At 40.7% G+C, this 16,763-nt stretch overlaps 1 protein-coding gene across 2 annotated transcripts in view; it reads right to left on the bottom strand.

Moving 5' to 3' along the window:
• The window catches only part of UNC5C (unc-5 netrin receptor C), a 357,599-nt gene that overhangs the window by 28,706 nt on the left and 312,130 nt on the right, over positions 1-16,763 (bottom strand). For both annotated transcript variants that reach the window (XM_019829187.3, XM_011281792.4), the window contains 2 exons: positions 6,614-6,782; positions 2,439-2,672 (listed from right to left, as the gene is read on the bottom strand). In XM_019829187.3, coding sequence (XP_019684746.1) covers positions 2,439-2,672; positions 6,614-6,782 — 403 coding nt within the window. The remainder of the gene's footprint in view (positions 1-2,438; positions 2,673-6,613; positions 6,783-16,763) is intronic.

Here is a 16,763-nt window from a genome sequence, read left to right as displayed (position 1 = left end):
GTATGCTTTTTACAATGGTTTTTCCAGAATTGTTACAAGACGTGCCTTAATCAGATCCCATGGCTCCCTACAAATACAGTTTTCCCTGTGAAAGAATTTAAGCCTAGGATGATTTCCACCCTGACAGTGCGTCAGAAGTATCACATCTGCAAGGAATATAAAAGAACCACAAGTTTCACACTACAGCTGCATGTGCACATCATTTATTCAGCATCAGAAACTCCTACAAGGTCAGCCATCAAAAACATATCCTGTGTCTCATCCCCTCCATGGACCCAACCTGCAACACTCAGGTTTCATGACCCAGAACTACTTTCTGGATGGAAACTCCAGAAGGAAATACTTTGAAATTTCAACAACAAAAATTCTTCCCCTGTTTTTTTTTCCTTGACACATTTTCTCCCACTTCTCCTTTTCCTCCCCTGGGTGCTCATCCTTCAATAGCTCCTCTGCTGGCTTCCCTTCCTCACCCCCGACAATGGCAGGGCTCCCCTTGGTCTCTGTTTTCTAGGGTGTGGCTCCTCCAACAACCCACATTAGGGGCGAAGCCTAGACTGCAGCCCCCTGCTCAGGTGTGAAGCCTGCTCTCTCCACTCAACAGCTGTGTGACCTAGAGCAAATCGCTTAATTTTTCTGTGCCCTCAATTGAACATCTGAAAAAATGGGGTTAATGGTATCATACAGGGTTGTTGTGAAGATTAAATGAGTTAATAAACATTTAGAACCATGCCCAGCACATAAGAAGTTGTCAGTAATGCGTGTTCTTTTTAACAATGTCGTTTAACGTATCTCTCTGCTCTCCCTTGATAGTCTCCCTGATCACAGGGATGACAAATATGAGTATTGTAGAGTCGGTTCCTGAGTCTCTACTTCAGGATCTGCTCTCTGTCCAGAGAGTCACACACATATTTCTAACTGTCCCTTGGGCATCTTTGTCCTGATGTCTAATTCATACCTCTAACTCAATATTCCAAAAGCAAAGTCACCAGAGCCACACCCCAAAGCTACCTGCCCCCTAGGTGTGTTACTATTACTGAGAGGCAGACTGGATCTTCTGCTCCATTCATTGCTGGTCACCAGGTCCGACAGGAGTTACTTGAACAGGACCTTCCACACCTATTCCCCTCTCCTCACTCTCCTGCTATCAGCCCAGATCTACCACGCTTTTCTTCTTGACTCTATCTTTCTGCTGATGTCAGACTAATATTTCTTTTTTTTTTTTTAAGTTTTATTTATCTATTTTGAGAGAGAGAGTGAGAGAGGGACAGTGGGGGAAGGAAGGGGAGAGACAGAGAATCGCTAGTAGGCTCCACACTGTCATCACAGAGCCTGACTTGGGGCTCGATCTCATGGTTGGTGAGATCATGACCAGAGTGGAAATCAAGAGTTAGATGCTAAATGGACTGAGCCGTCCAGGTGACCCTTCACACTAATATTTCTAACATATATTTCCGATCATGTCTTTTGTTGGTTTCAATCTCTCCACTTCCTCTCTAATAACTCAAGACACTGAATCGCAACTCCTCTCTCTGGAAGTTGAAGTCCATCTCAATAAAACTCTTACCTGTCATTTGAGGCTTACTGGAAATAATATGCTAGTATGGAATCTGTATTTACTGTCCTGTGTTTCTTTGTGCTGTTCCCTTCACCTAGAAAGTTTGTATTTTTTCCCACTATGCTGGTGAAACCCTACCTTTCATTTGGGCCCAATTCAAATGTTAGCTCCTTGTCAGATCTCCTCAAAATAGTATAATCCCCTCCCCCCTCCTGAACTCCCACAGAACCTGCATTCATCTATAGCATTTATCAGACTCAGACTTGTCTCCCAGTCCTTGGCAGACTTCTTTTATGCCTCCTTCCAGATCATAACTTCTTCAAAGGCACTTACGATATCCTTTAAAGCTTCAAATGGGATAAAATGAATTGCAATAATAGCACCAGGAATTAAGCTCATTTATTCTGCAAAGCAGCAGCCTGTTGTCAAATGCTAACCCTCTTTCTCACAGTCCTCATAAAAAGAATGGGAAAGCATATAAATGAAGTGGCACACAAGAGGAACATACAGTGTGAGCAATTACGCCAATTCCTTTTATAGGAAGCACACAGCTGAGATAAACATGGAAGCAGATTATTTACCATCCACGTCTCGTTGCCAAATTCTCCTACTTCTTCTAAATTTTTCATTAAAGGAAATCAAGGAAGGTAAACAAAAGTAGCCCTTGGGAGGAATCAGCACAATGGAAAACCACTCATTTGTCAGCATGGCCTCAGAGAAATGTTTATTATTTTTTTTAAACTGCATCTTTTGGGGCCGGATACTTGTGTCTGCGCACTGAGGTGCACAAACACGTACACATGGTCTCTGGGTGGGCGCTGCCACACCAAACCTTGGCCTCAGTGCGAGGGGAAAGAAGGAGGGTCATTCAGGAGCTATTTACCTTCAGGGCATCCTGGGTGTCATCCAGACAGTAGACTCGAACACTGTACTCCAGAGACGAGCAGCAGAGTGGTCCAAAGATGGCCAGCTTCAGGCGCTTTGCGGCAGCTTTGGTGGTGGACTGCCCCACCAGGGCGTAGGTGCTTAGGTTCTCTGTGAGGAGGTGGCAAGCCTCTGCATCCAGCTGAATGTAGCAGGGGGTAGTGAAGTTTTCCTCCCCAACCACAACCACATCCTGCAGGACAAGAAGGAAGGAGCTGTGGTTGAGCTACTGTGGGTTCTGCTGGCCGCCATGATGGTGGCCAGTATGGCAGATAGAACAGGACCTCTTCTGCTAAGGTTTACTCATCCTTTTCTTGTTTTGTTTTTTTTTTTTTTTGGGGGGGGGGAGTTGTTTTTGTCACTCTCAGGCTTTAATGTAGCTCTTTTTCCATTCTTAATCATTCTCTCCCTTACGTCCCCTTGCCTTCATACTGCCAATATTCTTTATTTCGATGGCCCTCTAGTTAGCATTTTTGATCTGAGAATCTACCTCACTGGAATCAACATAAAATTCCAAAAGAAATCCATTAGTTATCCTCCTAATTTCAGTGTACCTGAGCTTATTACTTATGTCTGAGAATTTAATGTTTTATTTATTTATTTATTTATTTATTTATTTATTTATTTATTGAGAATGTAATGTTTTAATCTCTAAGTTTCTTATTGTTTCCAAAAGTACTGTTTTATTTCAGTGTCATTATAGTGTAATAGGTTTTCCCCTCAAAATCTAGGGGTTTGAAAAGATTTAGAGAGATTAAAGAATTACACAATACCATTCTACTGTGTTCTTCCAAACTCACCCACCAACTACTTTTCAAAAAGATACACTGCTTTTCCTCAATAACCTGGGCTACTGGACTCCACGGAAAGTACAACGTAGTAAACTCGATGCCTTTAAGACACATCTCTCTGGTTAAAGAGCCTATCCTTTTAGTTTTTGAAAATATTTAGCAAGAAGTAAAAATAAATACAAGTGATGAATATTGTTAAAACAGTTACTAACTCAACCAAGTTTTGATTTATCCGAATGACTCAGGCCACGGAAGAAATCATCTGAAAAACCAAGTGTAGGACTCATAACCTAAGGGTCACAATTCCGCATGCCTCCCAGGGCAGCCAGGTATTAGGAATAAGTGCGGCAGGTAAGGCAGAAGACAATAGGGAGTGGAGGAGATTCTGGTAAAGCAGAGCACAAGTCTGTCTAAAGAGCTCAGTTCCCACTTGTTTCAGCTCATCACAGCTATGCAGGAATGTAGGCCCAGTAAAAAAACAGCCTGGAATCTTTCAAGAGGCTCTGGAAGTTCACAGTTTTATGTGAAATTTTCCAACTTTTAATTAATTCAAATTTAAAAGAAAACTTCATATGAGTGAGATAAAATACATATGTGGGCATGATTCTGCCTCTGCACTAGGCTACTTAATCTTCACAGAGGCAGGAACTGTATCTGCTTTGATCCCCACTATAGCTCAGTGGGCCCGGCTCATGGTGAGCAAATGGGTTTTTGTCCAAAAAATGAATGGCTGTGTCATCATAAATTGAGTCTCAACGATATGAAAGAAGTAGCCGCCTGGGGTGGTTGTTTATTAGTTAGATCTTACAACATCAACTGAGCTATAGTAGGAGTTGGGTTGAATACCATTCATGAAATTATTTCTTCAACTGAACCTGTACTCCAAGATGAAACTTACACTGAACTGGCAAAGAGAGAAATTCAGCACCGTCAGGTTTATTTTAGCCCCAAAAGGACACATGGAAAGAAGTGCTCCCCCCCCCCCCCAGCAAGGTGAGGGTAAGCCTCAAATATCACCCAATGAGCATGTTACAGAAAGCCTCCAGTAAGATACAGTCAGTAATAAAGATGCTCCACATGTCTGCCACAGGTATAAGAGTGTATTCTTTTTTTTTAAACATAATTTGTTGTCAAATTGGTTTCTATACAACACCCAGTGCTCATCCCAACAAGTGCCCTCCTCCCTGCCCATCATCCACTTTCCCCTCTCCCCCACCCCCCCATCTACCCTTGGTTTGTTTTTAGTCCTTAAGAGTCTCTTATGGTTTGCCTCCCTCCGTCTCTGTAACTTTTCCCCCCTCCCCCTCCCCCATGGTCTTCTGTTACGTTTCTCAAGATCCACATATTATGGGGCGCCTGGGTGGCGCAGTCGGTTAAGCGTCCGACTTCAGCCAGGTCACGATCTCGCGGTCCGTGAGTTCGAGCCCCGCGTCGGGCTCTGGGCTGATGGCTCGGAGCCTGGAGCCTGTTTCTGATTCTGTGTCTCCCTCTCTCTCTGCCCCTCCCCCGTACATGCTCTGTCTCTCTCTGTCCCAAAAATAAATAAAAAATGTTGAAAAAAAAAAAAAAAAAAAAAAAGATCCACATATGAGTGAAAACATATGGTATCTGTCTTGCTCTGCCTGGCTTATTTCACTTAGCATAATACTCTCCAGTTCCATCCACATTGCTGCAAATGGCCAGATTTCATTCTTTCTCATCGCCAAGTAGTATTCCATTTTATATGTAAACCACATCTTCTTTACCATTCATCAGTTGATGGACATTTAGGCTCTTTCCATAATTTGGCTATTGTTGAAAGTGCTGCCATAAACATTGGGGTACATGTGCCCCTATGCATCAGCACTCCTGTATCCCTTGGGGAGATTCATAGCAGTGCTATTGCTGGGTCATAGGGTAGTTCTATTTTTAATTTTTTGAGGAGCCTCCACACTGTTTTCCAGAGTGGCTGCACCAGTTTGCATTCCCACCAAGAGTGCAAGAGGGTTCCTGTTTCTCCACAACCTCACCAGTGTAAGAGTGTATTCTTAAGCATTGCCCTCTTTTACTCTTCTTGTCTCTTTATTTCATTTTATTGTTCTTGCTACTGTTATCATTACTCAAGTCCATACATAGACATCGTATTAGGGCATTAAACAGAGAATTGTGCACACAGCTTAGGATCACTTGAGATTAAGACGTTGGGATGTTTTTGAGATAAATCATTTCAAGCTTAAATGGAATTGAGGTTAAATCTGGTTAAGTCTGGTCATAACTCAACATAAAGTTTACCCCTAGACTTCAGTGCTGGACTTTCAGCCCTCTGGTAAGGAGTGATCCCATCATGTGGCCAAGGGAACATGTCCACAGAAAGGAAATTAGAATAATCCCTGGGATACCCTTCTAACTCAAACACTACTTTTCCCTAAAATACTGAAGGCTTGAATCTGAATCTTCGCATACATTTTTTTCTGAAAATTTCTTTCCTAAAAGAAAAATACCATAAGTAATCACAATGTATCTAATATTTATGGGTTGGATATTTTGTAATGGTGACACAAAATACAGTGGTAGCTTTCAAAACTATTATACATTTTTTGATATATTCCTGAAATATGCTTTCTCAAGAGTACTCTAAAATGTGATTTTTAATATGGCTATTTTCCATTTAAACAACAGGTACTGTCTTTCCAAGGGATAATAATGAAAACATGCAAGCTTTTTTTTTTAAGGTATTAGGTATAAAGTGGTCATGGTAAATATAACAAATTCGTTTGCATGTAACTTCAAGTGCTGATGGAAGGGTTCTGCTGAAAAGAACAGGATCTGTTTAAGGCACTGTCCTTAACAGGTTATGATGGCAACAGACACACATAGCCAAGATGTCACGGGTGTTCTTCATTCTAGTGGAGCTTCAGGAATGCATTGTTTTTCTGTTTCCCCAAGTTAAGTTCAGAAGAACTATATTCCGGGTATATGTCTACAATGCCTACCATTTTCTGACCCAGTTGCAATGTTTCTTTACCTGCAAATTTAAAATATATATATATATGTTTCCCTTCCCAATACACTGTATGCATGTTCCAAGGGGACTTGTGCAAGACTCTCAAGTGTACTTTCCTTAGAAGTTAGCCAATGCTTGACCATCATTTTCACTGTGCCTACCCATCAGTAGCTAAAGCATTCAAGAACTAGTCTTTCCTTCTTCCTTCCTTCTCACACTCTCTGCCTCTCTCTGTCTTTTTGAGTATAAGCTAAAATTCCATTCATGTTCTGCTTTAAAAACAAAAACTTTCCCATAATTACTCCAGTTTATCTAAATGAATTGCTCTTGTGTTCCATCTTTATCCCAACAGAAGCTCACCTCCCACTGCCCCTGTGCTGCCTGGTTCTTGAGCTGTATCTTCCAGTCCTCAGTATTGGGATCTGCACAGTGATGCATAGTGAGGATGACGGGGCGGGTCAGCAGAGCTCCCGGAGGCCCACAGCTCACCACAGGGGTCAAGAGTGTCTGAGTGTCTTCCATGGGTGGCCTAGAAGAAGAGCAGAGATTGGCATGAGTGACATTTCCATAGCATGTATGTACTATGTATTCATTGAGATTTTAGATCTGAAGTTGTGCAAATTGTTTCTTCTTGGGATTTTTGCGGGGCTGGGGGAGGGTGCAGAGGCAGAATTACATGGGAAGACATGTCCTTTATACCAATACTTTCATCTTCAAGACTGGAGAAATTTATGATAACAGTGAATTTGCCAGTGTCTCTTTGATCCCCTTCCCCCAGACACAGACAGACCTGCCTTTGGTAATTTTCTCTGAATTCATGTGCAGATACTCTCAGGATGGAACAGGAAGGAATAGAGTCCTTATGAGGTTACACAACCATCCTTTCTTTTTTTTTTTTAATTAAAAATTAACTTTATTTATTTGTGAGAGAGAAGGAGCAATTTATTTATTGAGAGAGAGAAAGAGAGGCTGGGCCAGAGAGAAGGGGAGAGAGAGAAGCCCAAGCAGGCTCTGTGCTGTCAGCTCAAAGTCCAATGTGGGGCTCAATACCATGAACTGTGAGATCACGACATGAGCTGAAATCAAGAGTCAGATGCTCAACTGACTGAGCCAGCCTGATGACCCCACAACCATCTTTTCTGATAATACTTGCCATTATTCTCACAGGGTTTTAAATACTTTTAATTTATTTTTAGGACCTAACTTGAAAAATACTTCAAAAAAAAAAAATCACTTCAGAGTAAGGACACCCTAGAGCTAAATTTCTTCCAGATGACTTTCAGGGATAATTCTGGCTAGTAAAGCAGATTCATTCTTTCACATATGACCAGGCAGAATACAGAACTGTGTTCTATAGTTCTAGAATTTAAAATGAAATATTTCTACTTGTATACTTCATACTCAGAGAATCGGGGTGGAAAGAACCTCAAAGATCTAATTTTTTTAATGTTTATTTATTTTTGAGAAAGAGACAGAGCGAGAGCAGCGGAGGGGCAGAGAGAGGGAGACACAGAATCTGAAGCAGGCTCCAGGCTCTGAGCTGTCAGCACAGAGCTCGACGCGGGGCTTGAGCTCACAGACTGAGATCATGACCTGAGCTGAAGTTCGACTCTTAGCTGACTGAGCCACCCAGGTGCCCCAAAGATCCAAATTCTTTATTTCCACATTTTTTTTTAACTTTCTTCAGTCATTTCCCTAACAAGATTGTAATCAACAAATAAATGGATAAATTAACCCAAAGCTGATATGTGAGCAAGTAGTCCCAAAGTATGGGGCAGACTGCCCAAAGTCTTAAAACTAACAAGTGCTAGCATGGGGACTAACGCCAATGCCTTTTCAACACAATATTCAAAACTACTCTGTCAGAATAGTGTGGATAAGAGATCATGAGCTGAGTGTTTCAGAGGAGGCAGGACCCCTGGGGTCAACAAGCACCACCTTCCATACAAAGTAGGAGCCTCTCTACAATATGCTGGCTTGTGGCTGGTGCTGTAGACACATCCAAAATGGTACTCCACTACTATTGAGGGTCACCTCATATATTATCGATTCAAACCTACAAAACGTTCTTAGGAGAAATACAATTTGCCTTCCTGATCCTTCTTTCCACATATCTTTGGCCTGCTTTCTCTTCACTTCAGCATGAGAGCCTTTCAAATATTTAGAGATTGCTATGATGCCTCTAGAGAGTCTTCTTTATTTTAGACCAAACATTCTCAGTTTAACTTTAACTAGAAAAGCATGGTTTCCAGATATCTCCCTATATTTCTACCTTCATCGTTATATAGATGTCCATTGGTGTTCCTATGTCTTCACTAAAGTAAAGCATCTGGAAGTGAATATTATACTCAAGTAGGCAGCATAGCGGGGCTCCTATTTTCCTTGATTTGGAATACATAGTTATATCAATGCCTAACAAAATTGTTGCCATAGGTTGTTTTCAATCAAATAATTATTTGTAAATGTTATTGCAGGCTTGAGTTACAGAGGAAGATGGAGATAATATGAAGCATTTCCTTTATAAAATGAGGCAATGAAGCCCCAAGGAGGTTAAGTTATTTGTTAAAGCTAACTACTCTGTGTATTCATAACATGAAAGGCTCTTAGGCTAAGTCTCTACAGTTTTGTGGTTGCAGCAATGGCTTTTGAACATATGTACAGAAATTTACATTTGGTTATTTAATTTCACCTTAACAGTTGCAGAGAAAATTTCAGGGTATGTCTTTCTTAACACTGTCTTTTCTCCAAGTATAGGCTATCTCTTCTAGTCTTTCATCCTCTGTAAAGCTGATTTGCCTGCCACTCATCTTCTCGTTCCAATCACCGTTGACATTGTAGTACAAGAATAGGGCAAAGATAAAAACCTTTTTAAACATACTACTTGAAACCTCTTTCTAGTCTGACATCAATAATTTGAATTTTCTGGTGTAGCCAAATATAAACCAATTAAAATATACATTGTCCAGTTCACAGCTTTCCATTCATTCACGTGGATATTATAAGGGACATATCAAATTCCTGTATAATTGTGATGGCCACTTGAGAAGGATTTTCCTTTAGGATTTTTTTTCCTCATCTATGGTTAACCTATGAATATACTACACAATCTAGAAGTTAGCTTAAATCTATGGCCTACCCTAATTTAACACGCAATGAATGACAACAGCTATTTGATATTTTTATATATAAATATATATACATCTTTAATTTATAATATACATATTTTATATACTGTTGGAAGACAGTTCTCCATGGATCTTTCATGCTCCTGCATGTCTCTTCAAGGTGATTGCATAGCAATCACCTTGGAAGGCAACGATAGTGCTGGTCTCTGGAGTACAAGGCAACCACATCCACTTCCCATTATAAAAAAACCCATGTTCTCCAAGCTCAGAGGTCCTTCCTGGAAGGCACCCACTGAGTGATTGCAGATCACCCGACCCTCTCTGCATCTCCCTTCTGGCACTGGGGTTTTGTGAACTGGCACAAAAACGACAAAACTCTGGACAGTGTTATTGCTGTAACAAACTGTCCTTTGTCTCTGGCCCAGAAGTACTGTGTCATCTATCAACATCCACCAGACTGTGGCAGCCAAGGTAACGTCAAATCTTAGAGTCCTTAGCTCCTGACAAGTATTATCCTCAGTTCTAAGAACTCAATTATAGTTTGACATATTTTCTCCTTAATAAAACTGGGCTATCCCTCCCTCCTCTCATTCTAAAATGTCATTAGGATCTCACCAACTTAAGGGTTTTCTTTCTTCCTATTTAGAAAGTAAAAGCAACTTTTATCTCCTTTGTCTTTTAACATCATCTCCATCCTCACTGAATAACAGCACATTTTTATTGAATCTAAAGTTATCCAAGTACTTGGAAATGTACTTTTGGGAATAATAAGGTTATTGGCAGCTTGAGAAGTCTTTATCATCCGCTTCATCCCTTAGTTTTCATTTCCTCTTAACCCAGTTTTTCTTCCTTCATTCCAGTCTGAAATTCATTTTCTTAGTACATGAGTGACGTTTTGGTTTCATTGTGGCATAGCTGATATTATACTATCGGTCCTAAGCGATAACCTTACGCTTGCTAATTCTACTTTTCCTACCATGGCAACAAAATAACACAACCAAAACAAAAAACAGTGACTACATTTTCGTGAGCACAACTCTTACCTTTTGGTCACAAGTATATCTTGAGAAGTGGGCATTAAACTTTTAAGGAAGGAGACTTAAGTGGAATCCATTTCAAGTGGTCCTTGCTATATAGTTGGAGATTGGAAACATCTGCCCCTCAGTCTGCTGTTAGCAGCCGGTGCTTGAGGCAGAAAGAGGAGGGGTTCTTCTCATCACTGAGTTGGAACAGAAGGGAGAAGCCTCCCTGCTGGGTTGGGGAGCTGTCAGACCTGTACTCTCCAAGCACACCCCTGGCATGCAATATTGATGGGCACCATTCTTGAGGGAGGGATAGCAAGGGAAGGAAGGGGCAGTAGGTGTCAAAAGAATTTATTAACCCAGTGAGGTGCAAGAATGTAATGAATAGGGAAGTGGTGAAGCGGAATCCATAACAGGGAATGAAAAACAAAGAAGAAATAATGATAAGAATCTTTTCGTTTTCAAGATGAAAGAAGTGGTGTTGAAATTGGAAACATTTCCAAGCCTATATGGAAGGAGTGATTGAGGGAAGATTAAGATTTAACTCTGTGGAGTGATTGAGGGAAGATTAAGATTTAACTCTGTGAAACCAAAGGTCAGAGTGTTTAAATCCACATTAAGCACGAATATTACAATACATAAAACAAAGCTAGTAGAAATTAAATATAAATAAGCCTGATCCATGTTTTTTTGCAATGGGCTTCACTCCTATATGTTTCATGAGTAATCTGAGATATTTAGTAAACATTCTATAAATATTAACGGCAGATGACATGGAAATGAGCACAAAGCAAAAATTAGCTGCAGAAGCAGCGATTAGGTAGAAATTCAGTAATGAACAATAATTAAAGTTTCAAAGGCTTTTCAAAGTCCAGTGAGGATACTATCATAGGAAATGCTGGATGGGTTCTGAAGCCTCTAGGACAAAGCCCTCAGAGAAGTGTTTTAGTTTCCTGTCAGAGAGATTTTCTCATCCTTTGCTTGCTGTTATCCGTGAGGAGAACTTCTCCTACACAGAAGTGCACAATTTACAAAACTTTCATAAAAGCAATTGCATTTGCTGCTCATGGCACACCTGCAAGGGAATCAGGATAAGTATGTGTATTACTTCTTTTTCCACAAGAGAAAAATTGAAATCTGGAGACATTCACACACTTGCCTACAGCCTCAAAACTAGTAACAGGCAAAGCTAGATTTCAAACACAAGTGATTTGGTTTCTTTCACACAGTGGTGTATTTTGGGTTACTTATCAGGGTTCAGGGCCTTGCGACTTTTTTTGGTCTATTTGCAAGAGCAAGCCTAAAATTACTTCTTGAAGAGAATCTGTCTCCATCCACCTCTGTGTGGAGACAAGATGCTTTCTAGTAACATACATGTCTTTTGTCAGGTCCCTCAGGATGACAATCCCACCGCCACCCTCCCCCCCCCCCCCCCCCCCCGAGGCTCAGCTGCCTTTTGAAGCACACGGTTTTGCATATAACTGGCAACTTGAAATATTTGCACTCTAGGTATCTGACAGGGAATATCTAACTCACTTGCTATCAAAAGCTCAATTGAGCAAAAAAAAAATATTTATGGAAGCCACTCTGAAGGGCGTGCCACCATTTCCCCAGACAAGCCAGAATCTATCCCTGGATTAAGCCACAACAGCTAAGTATCGTGCTCTGACTGAATTGATGAGTCCTTGAGGAATTATTTTACTGAATTTATACTTGGGCCTTATACCATCTACTTACATTGAGGGACACTACCAGGAGTCCTATGAAAACTCATTGCTATTTCAATTTAAGGATGTTGTTAATTGTATTAACAAAAAATGTCTTCTTTATGTGGAATGAAGGGAGAAATAATTGAGCTTCTCTTGGGCATATTTTTTCCTCATGGACACATGGATTTTATCACTTACCACATTCCCCTCTTGAAAGGTTTGGAATAGTAAATTCATGACCTATTACCAGGAAATATGCTGGGAATTGCACCAAATGTTTTATACTTTAACTGCTTACCTGACTTTGTTATCTTTTCAAATCTTAATTTTTCTCATTTTCTCAATCTACTTATTTACAAGTTTTTTTTTCCCTCCCATTGAAAAGACTGTGTTTTCATAAATCACCTGAAATCATTTCTTTATAAGTAAGATTGCGGTATATGAACACCATGGAGAGCAGTGAGAAAATAAGATTTACATATGCCTGCACTCCACTCTCTTCCCCCTACACCTGTAGCCTTTTATACGGCTGTATGCTCAAATAAGGACTTGAGGACTCAAAAGCGGAATGTCATTGAGTTTCACTGAGAAATAATAATGTCAAATACTGTTTTACCAACTTCCAAAAACATGTTAAAATAAATCAAAACTTTCTACTACATGGTTACTTACATAAGAGAATTTTGGCCCGCTATCCTAACATACTACTTTATTATTTATATTCAGTACCTATATATGATAGATAGTTTACATTGCCTCACCACTAACTCGCACCTTGAACTCTTCTTACGCCAACGTCCTGCAGTTGACAAATCCAATGATTTCTTCTTCTTTTTTTTTTTAAGTTTTTTGTTTGTTTGTTTATTTATTTATTTATGAGAAAGAGAGAGAGCAAGCTGGGGAGGGGCAGGGAGAGAGAGCGAGAGAAAAATCCCAAGGAGGCTCCACACTTTCAGGGCAGAACCTGATGTGGGGCTTGAACCTACGAACTGAACTGTGAGATCATGACCTGAGCTGAAACCAAGAGTCAGACGCTTAACTGACTGAACCACCCAGGTGCCCCAATGATTTCTTGTCTTCTTCTTTTTCTGTACATTTTAATTTTACGTATACCTATGTCAACCACTTCTTTCATCTCGAACATCTCTTTACGTTTGATTGTTCTATAATACTTCCAGTCATTCATTCTTTCATTGAAAAATATTCATTGCATAGCCACTCAGTAGAAGCACCACACCAGATGTAAACTCTGTGTTGATCTGCCTTTTCCTTCCACGTTCTATTTCGTTTTGCTCATCACATCCAAACTTTAATAGGAATATTTCCTGAAGCTCTTTCCCCTGGTCTCTACTTTCTGCCTCTGCATTTTTAACCCTCAGAGGATCCACCCACTGGTGACTCCTCATCCGCATCTCCGGAGTGAATCCCATATCCCTACCCGCGCACACTGCCCACATTTAGCTCAGAATTTGTCCTTCCTCCTTGAACCACTTGCGCTCACAATTTTCCCAGTGCCCAAGGCTTGATTCCTACACCTATCCTTTGTGTTTCATTATTCTTTTGTGACACTTCTAACCGGTGGTGAAATCTTCTTTCTGAAATATATTTCACTTTCCATCTTCCAGACTCAGGCCTGGTTCTTCCCTTCCCCCTATCCCCTTCACACCTAGTTTATTGCCATAGCCCAACCAGGCAGCCGGCCTTCAGGGAGTCTTCCTGTTCCCTCCACCAACTAACTCATCCAGCCTACCTCACCAGATCAATCTTTAAAACACACTGTTATTCTCTTATTGCTTGGCTGCTCAGAGACCTTCCATGGCTCCCCACGGTTTCCCAAAAAAGTTCTTTTTACCTTCATATGTGGAATGTCTAAGTTGACTTTCTGGCCTTTTGAGAGTATTGCTAAGCAAGGGCAGAATACAGAGAAAAGGGCAATTAACATTGATATTTTTAATTCCAATTATTTTTCAATAAGAAATGACAAAGAGCAAAATTTCAGTCTGAGTCAGACTCATTTTTTTTTTTTTTTAACGACTACTGGAAACAAGGCAAAAAGGTCCACGTTAGTGCCATTAATCATGGAAATTGTATCCACGGGGGAAACAGACGCTTTGTGGCGTCTTCTGAGATGTGTAAAGCAGGAGAGGTAGAAATCATGAGCACGCCCTTACAGCTTTGCTCCCTTGTCAGAGACAGCGTGTCCCATCGCTGCAGCTCATTTGGGCTGCTCATCTGCCATTCAGGGTTTTCTCTTAGAGCACATTCAGTAATGATAAGGCCCCCTTGTCATACCCACTCTGCCACACGTAATTAAGTTCACGCCTCCCTTTAGACAGTTCACATCAGCAGATGACCAGCTGGAAAACATCCAGCTGGAAAAATCCCCAGTTTGGGATGCAATAAAGGGAAATCAGGGAGAAAGAAAATGGAGAAAAATGATCAAACTTGTCCTATAAATGACTTGAAGGAACATTCATAGCTCCTGATGCCCTCCCAATGTCTTCCCTGTTAGAAGTTCTGTCTCCGATCGCGTGAGGATAGAAAGGGTCTTTAGGGAGCAGGAGAAAGAAACTGTGTGCGAGACTGTACCACAGTAAGAAGCAGAGGCTTGGTGCAGTGTCTTGGTCTATATGTAAACGAGGGACGGCATGGGACAGAGCAGAAAAGCTTCGCGGTGAGATCACCTGCCTGAGAATTCGGCCGTCCCTCAGCTTTTGACTGGGAAAAAATTGGCTCTGTGACTTGATTTCCCCGAGCCTTAGTTTTTCGATCTTTAAATTGGAACTCATCACAGGGGTGCAGTGCGGAAATAAATGAAAGTTAAAGTATGGTGAATAAATGGTACCATGTATTCTATTATTAATATATCCTAAACGACGGAAAATAAGTGACGAGAAGAACTGCTCATTATTTGACACAGTCGTCTTCTTGTGTTTGTTCCTTGTTTCATGGTCTCTCGTGCATGTTTTCTTTTGAGATCTTGAGGTTTCTCTAGCTTCATTTATATAAACAGAACTTCTCTGATGCACACCAAGTTGAACAGAGTAATTCTCTCTGCACCTAACTTCAGGCAGTACGGGTGGCAAGAAGTGATTTATAGTTTTTCCTTTTCTTTTGAGTTGAAGGAAAAGGAAAACTCAAAGCAGAAGTGTCTAGCTTTATCAATTTTTTGTTTTCTCTTTCTTTCATCTCATATGCACAATTATTCTTGCCGGGGTGCTGGCCACACCATGGGAAGGAAAACCACACCAGTCACACAATGCACACATCTTTCAGCCTCAGCGCGTCCCTGTAGCACCCCTTAAGGCCTGATTTGCAGCTGAAGATAGTGGTGATTACATGGACAATAAGAGACCCAGGCACCTCACTGCTTCGGAGGATAAAGCACAAGCCATCCCTCATTTCTGTTTAAACAAAATGTCCATGTTGGCAACGGCCTTGAGTGATGGATGTACTTAGTGCAAACCTTGACTTAGGACAAGAGAAAGAAGAAAAAAGTACATAAAGGGATCTTAGAGTTTGCTGATCTTTATTTCTCCTGTTGCAACAGAAGGGCGCTCTCAGGGTCTGTGAATGTTACTTTGCATGGAGAATGAAAAAAAATGAATATTTGATGTGAGTAAATACAAGCCTTTTAGTAATTTTCTGTTGCTCAAATTTAAGGCATGAATAATGCTCAAGGAACTTTATCATTTTCTTAGGTTAGTGCTTGTGTAGGTGAAAGGACACCACCCAAGGAAAAAAATGTTCGGGGTCCTCCGGATTATAAATGCCTGTATCTCTACCTGAGAGCATGATAAAAGAGCTTTTCGGCTTTTGAAGAACAAGACTAAAAATGGGTGTTTTTCTGAGGATGAGAGAGGGAAGACAAAAGGTATAATGTGTTATAATGATAACCTAGTTCGACATTTATCACTCATGCTTTGTATCTGGAGCTCGGGGCTGGAGAGCCGATGCCTTTCCCCTTGGGAAAAACAATGATAATCACATGTAAGGATCTTCATTTCAACAAAGTCTTACTTTAAGATCTCAGTGTACTTCAGAAGCATTAATCAGTCAGACCTTAAAGCACTATTTAATACATACGTTTTATGTGGGAACTAACCAAGAGAGACCATTCTTAGATTTGTTAGAGGCCCAGACTGAAAATTGAATTTAGGACATTTAAAGTCTTCTTGTTATTTTTTACTTAAAGTAACTTCATCTTTATGACTATGATACATTCAAAACAAAGCCTTTTGACTCAATCTACTTTCTATCAATCCTAGATGCATTTAGAAAGGCTCAATGTGGAGTTTATAAGGCTAAACCTAAAAAGGAGGCTGATAAGGCTTAAGTTAGGGAGAGTTACAAAAAGAAGAACCCGCAGGTTAGAATAAAATGCTAGACTGACGTGGGGGTGACAGGCCAGAGGTTAAGGGACTTTCTAATCTTTGTGACCTTTAACCCTGTAATGGGGATGGGGTGGATTCCTGAGCCAGGCCACATGAAGCTGATTCTCTGTGTCTATCCACACATCTCTCCAGACAATCTAAGGATCACATTTCTGGCCATTTTTTCCAGCTATAATGGCCACATGTCCACTTGAGAAAAGATCTCTGGCCTTCGGCCCATACTCAAGGTCTGCACAAGTGTCTGAAGCTTCAAAGGTAAA

This window comes from Felis catus, chromosome B1 (genome assembly GCF_018350175.1).
Source record: "Felis catus isolate Fca126 chromosome B1, F.catus_Fca126_mat1.0, whole genome shotgun sequence".
Classification (NCBI taxonomy): domain Eukaryota; kingdom Metazoa; phylum Chordata; class Mammalia; order Carnivora; family Felidae; genus Felis; species Felis catus.
The sequence above is the reverse complement of the archived record's forward strand: the minus strand, read 5'-3'. Positions and strand labels throughout refer to the sequence as shown.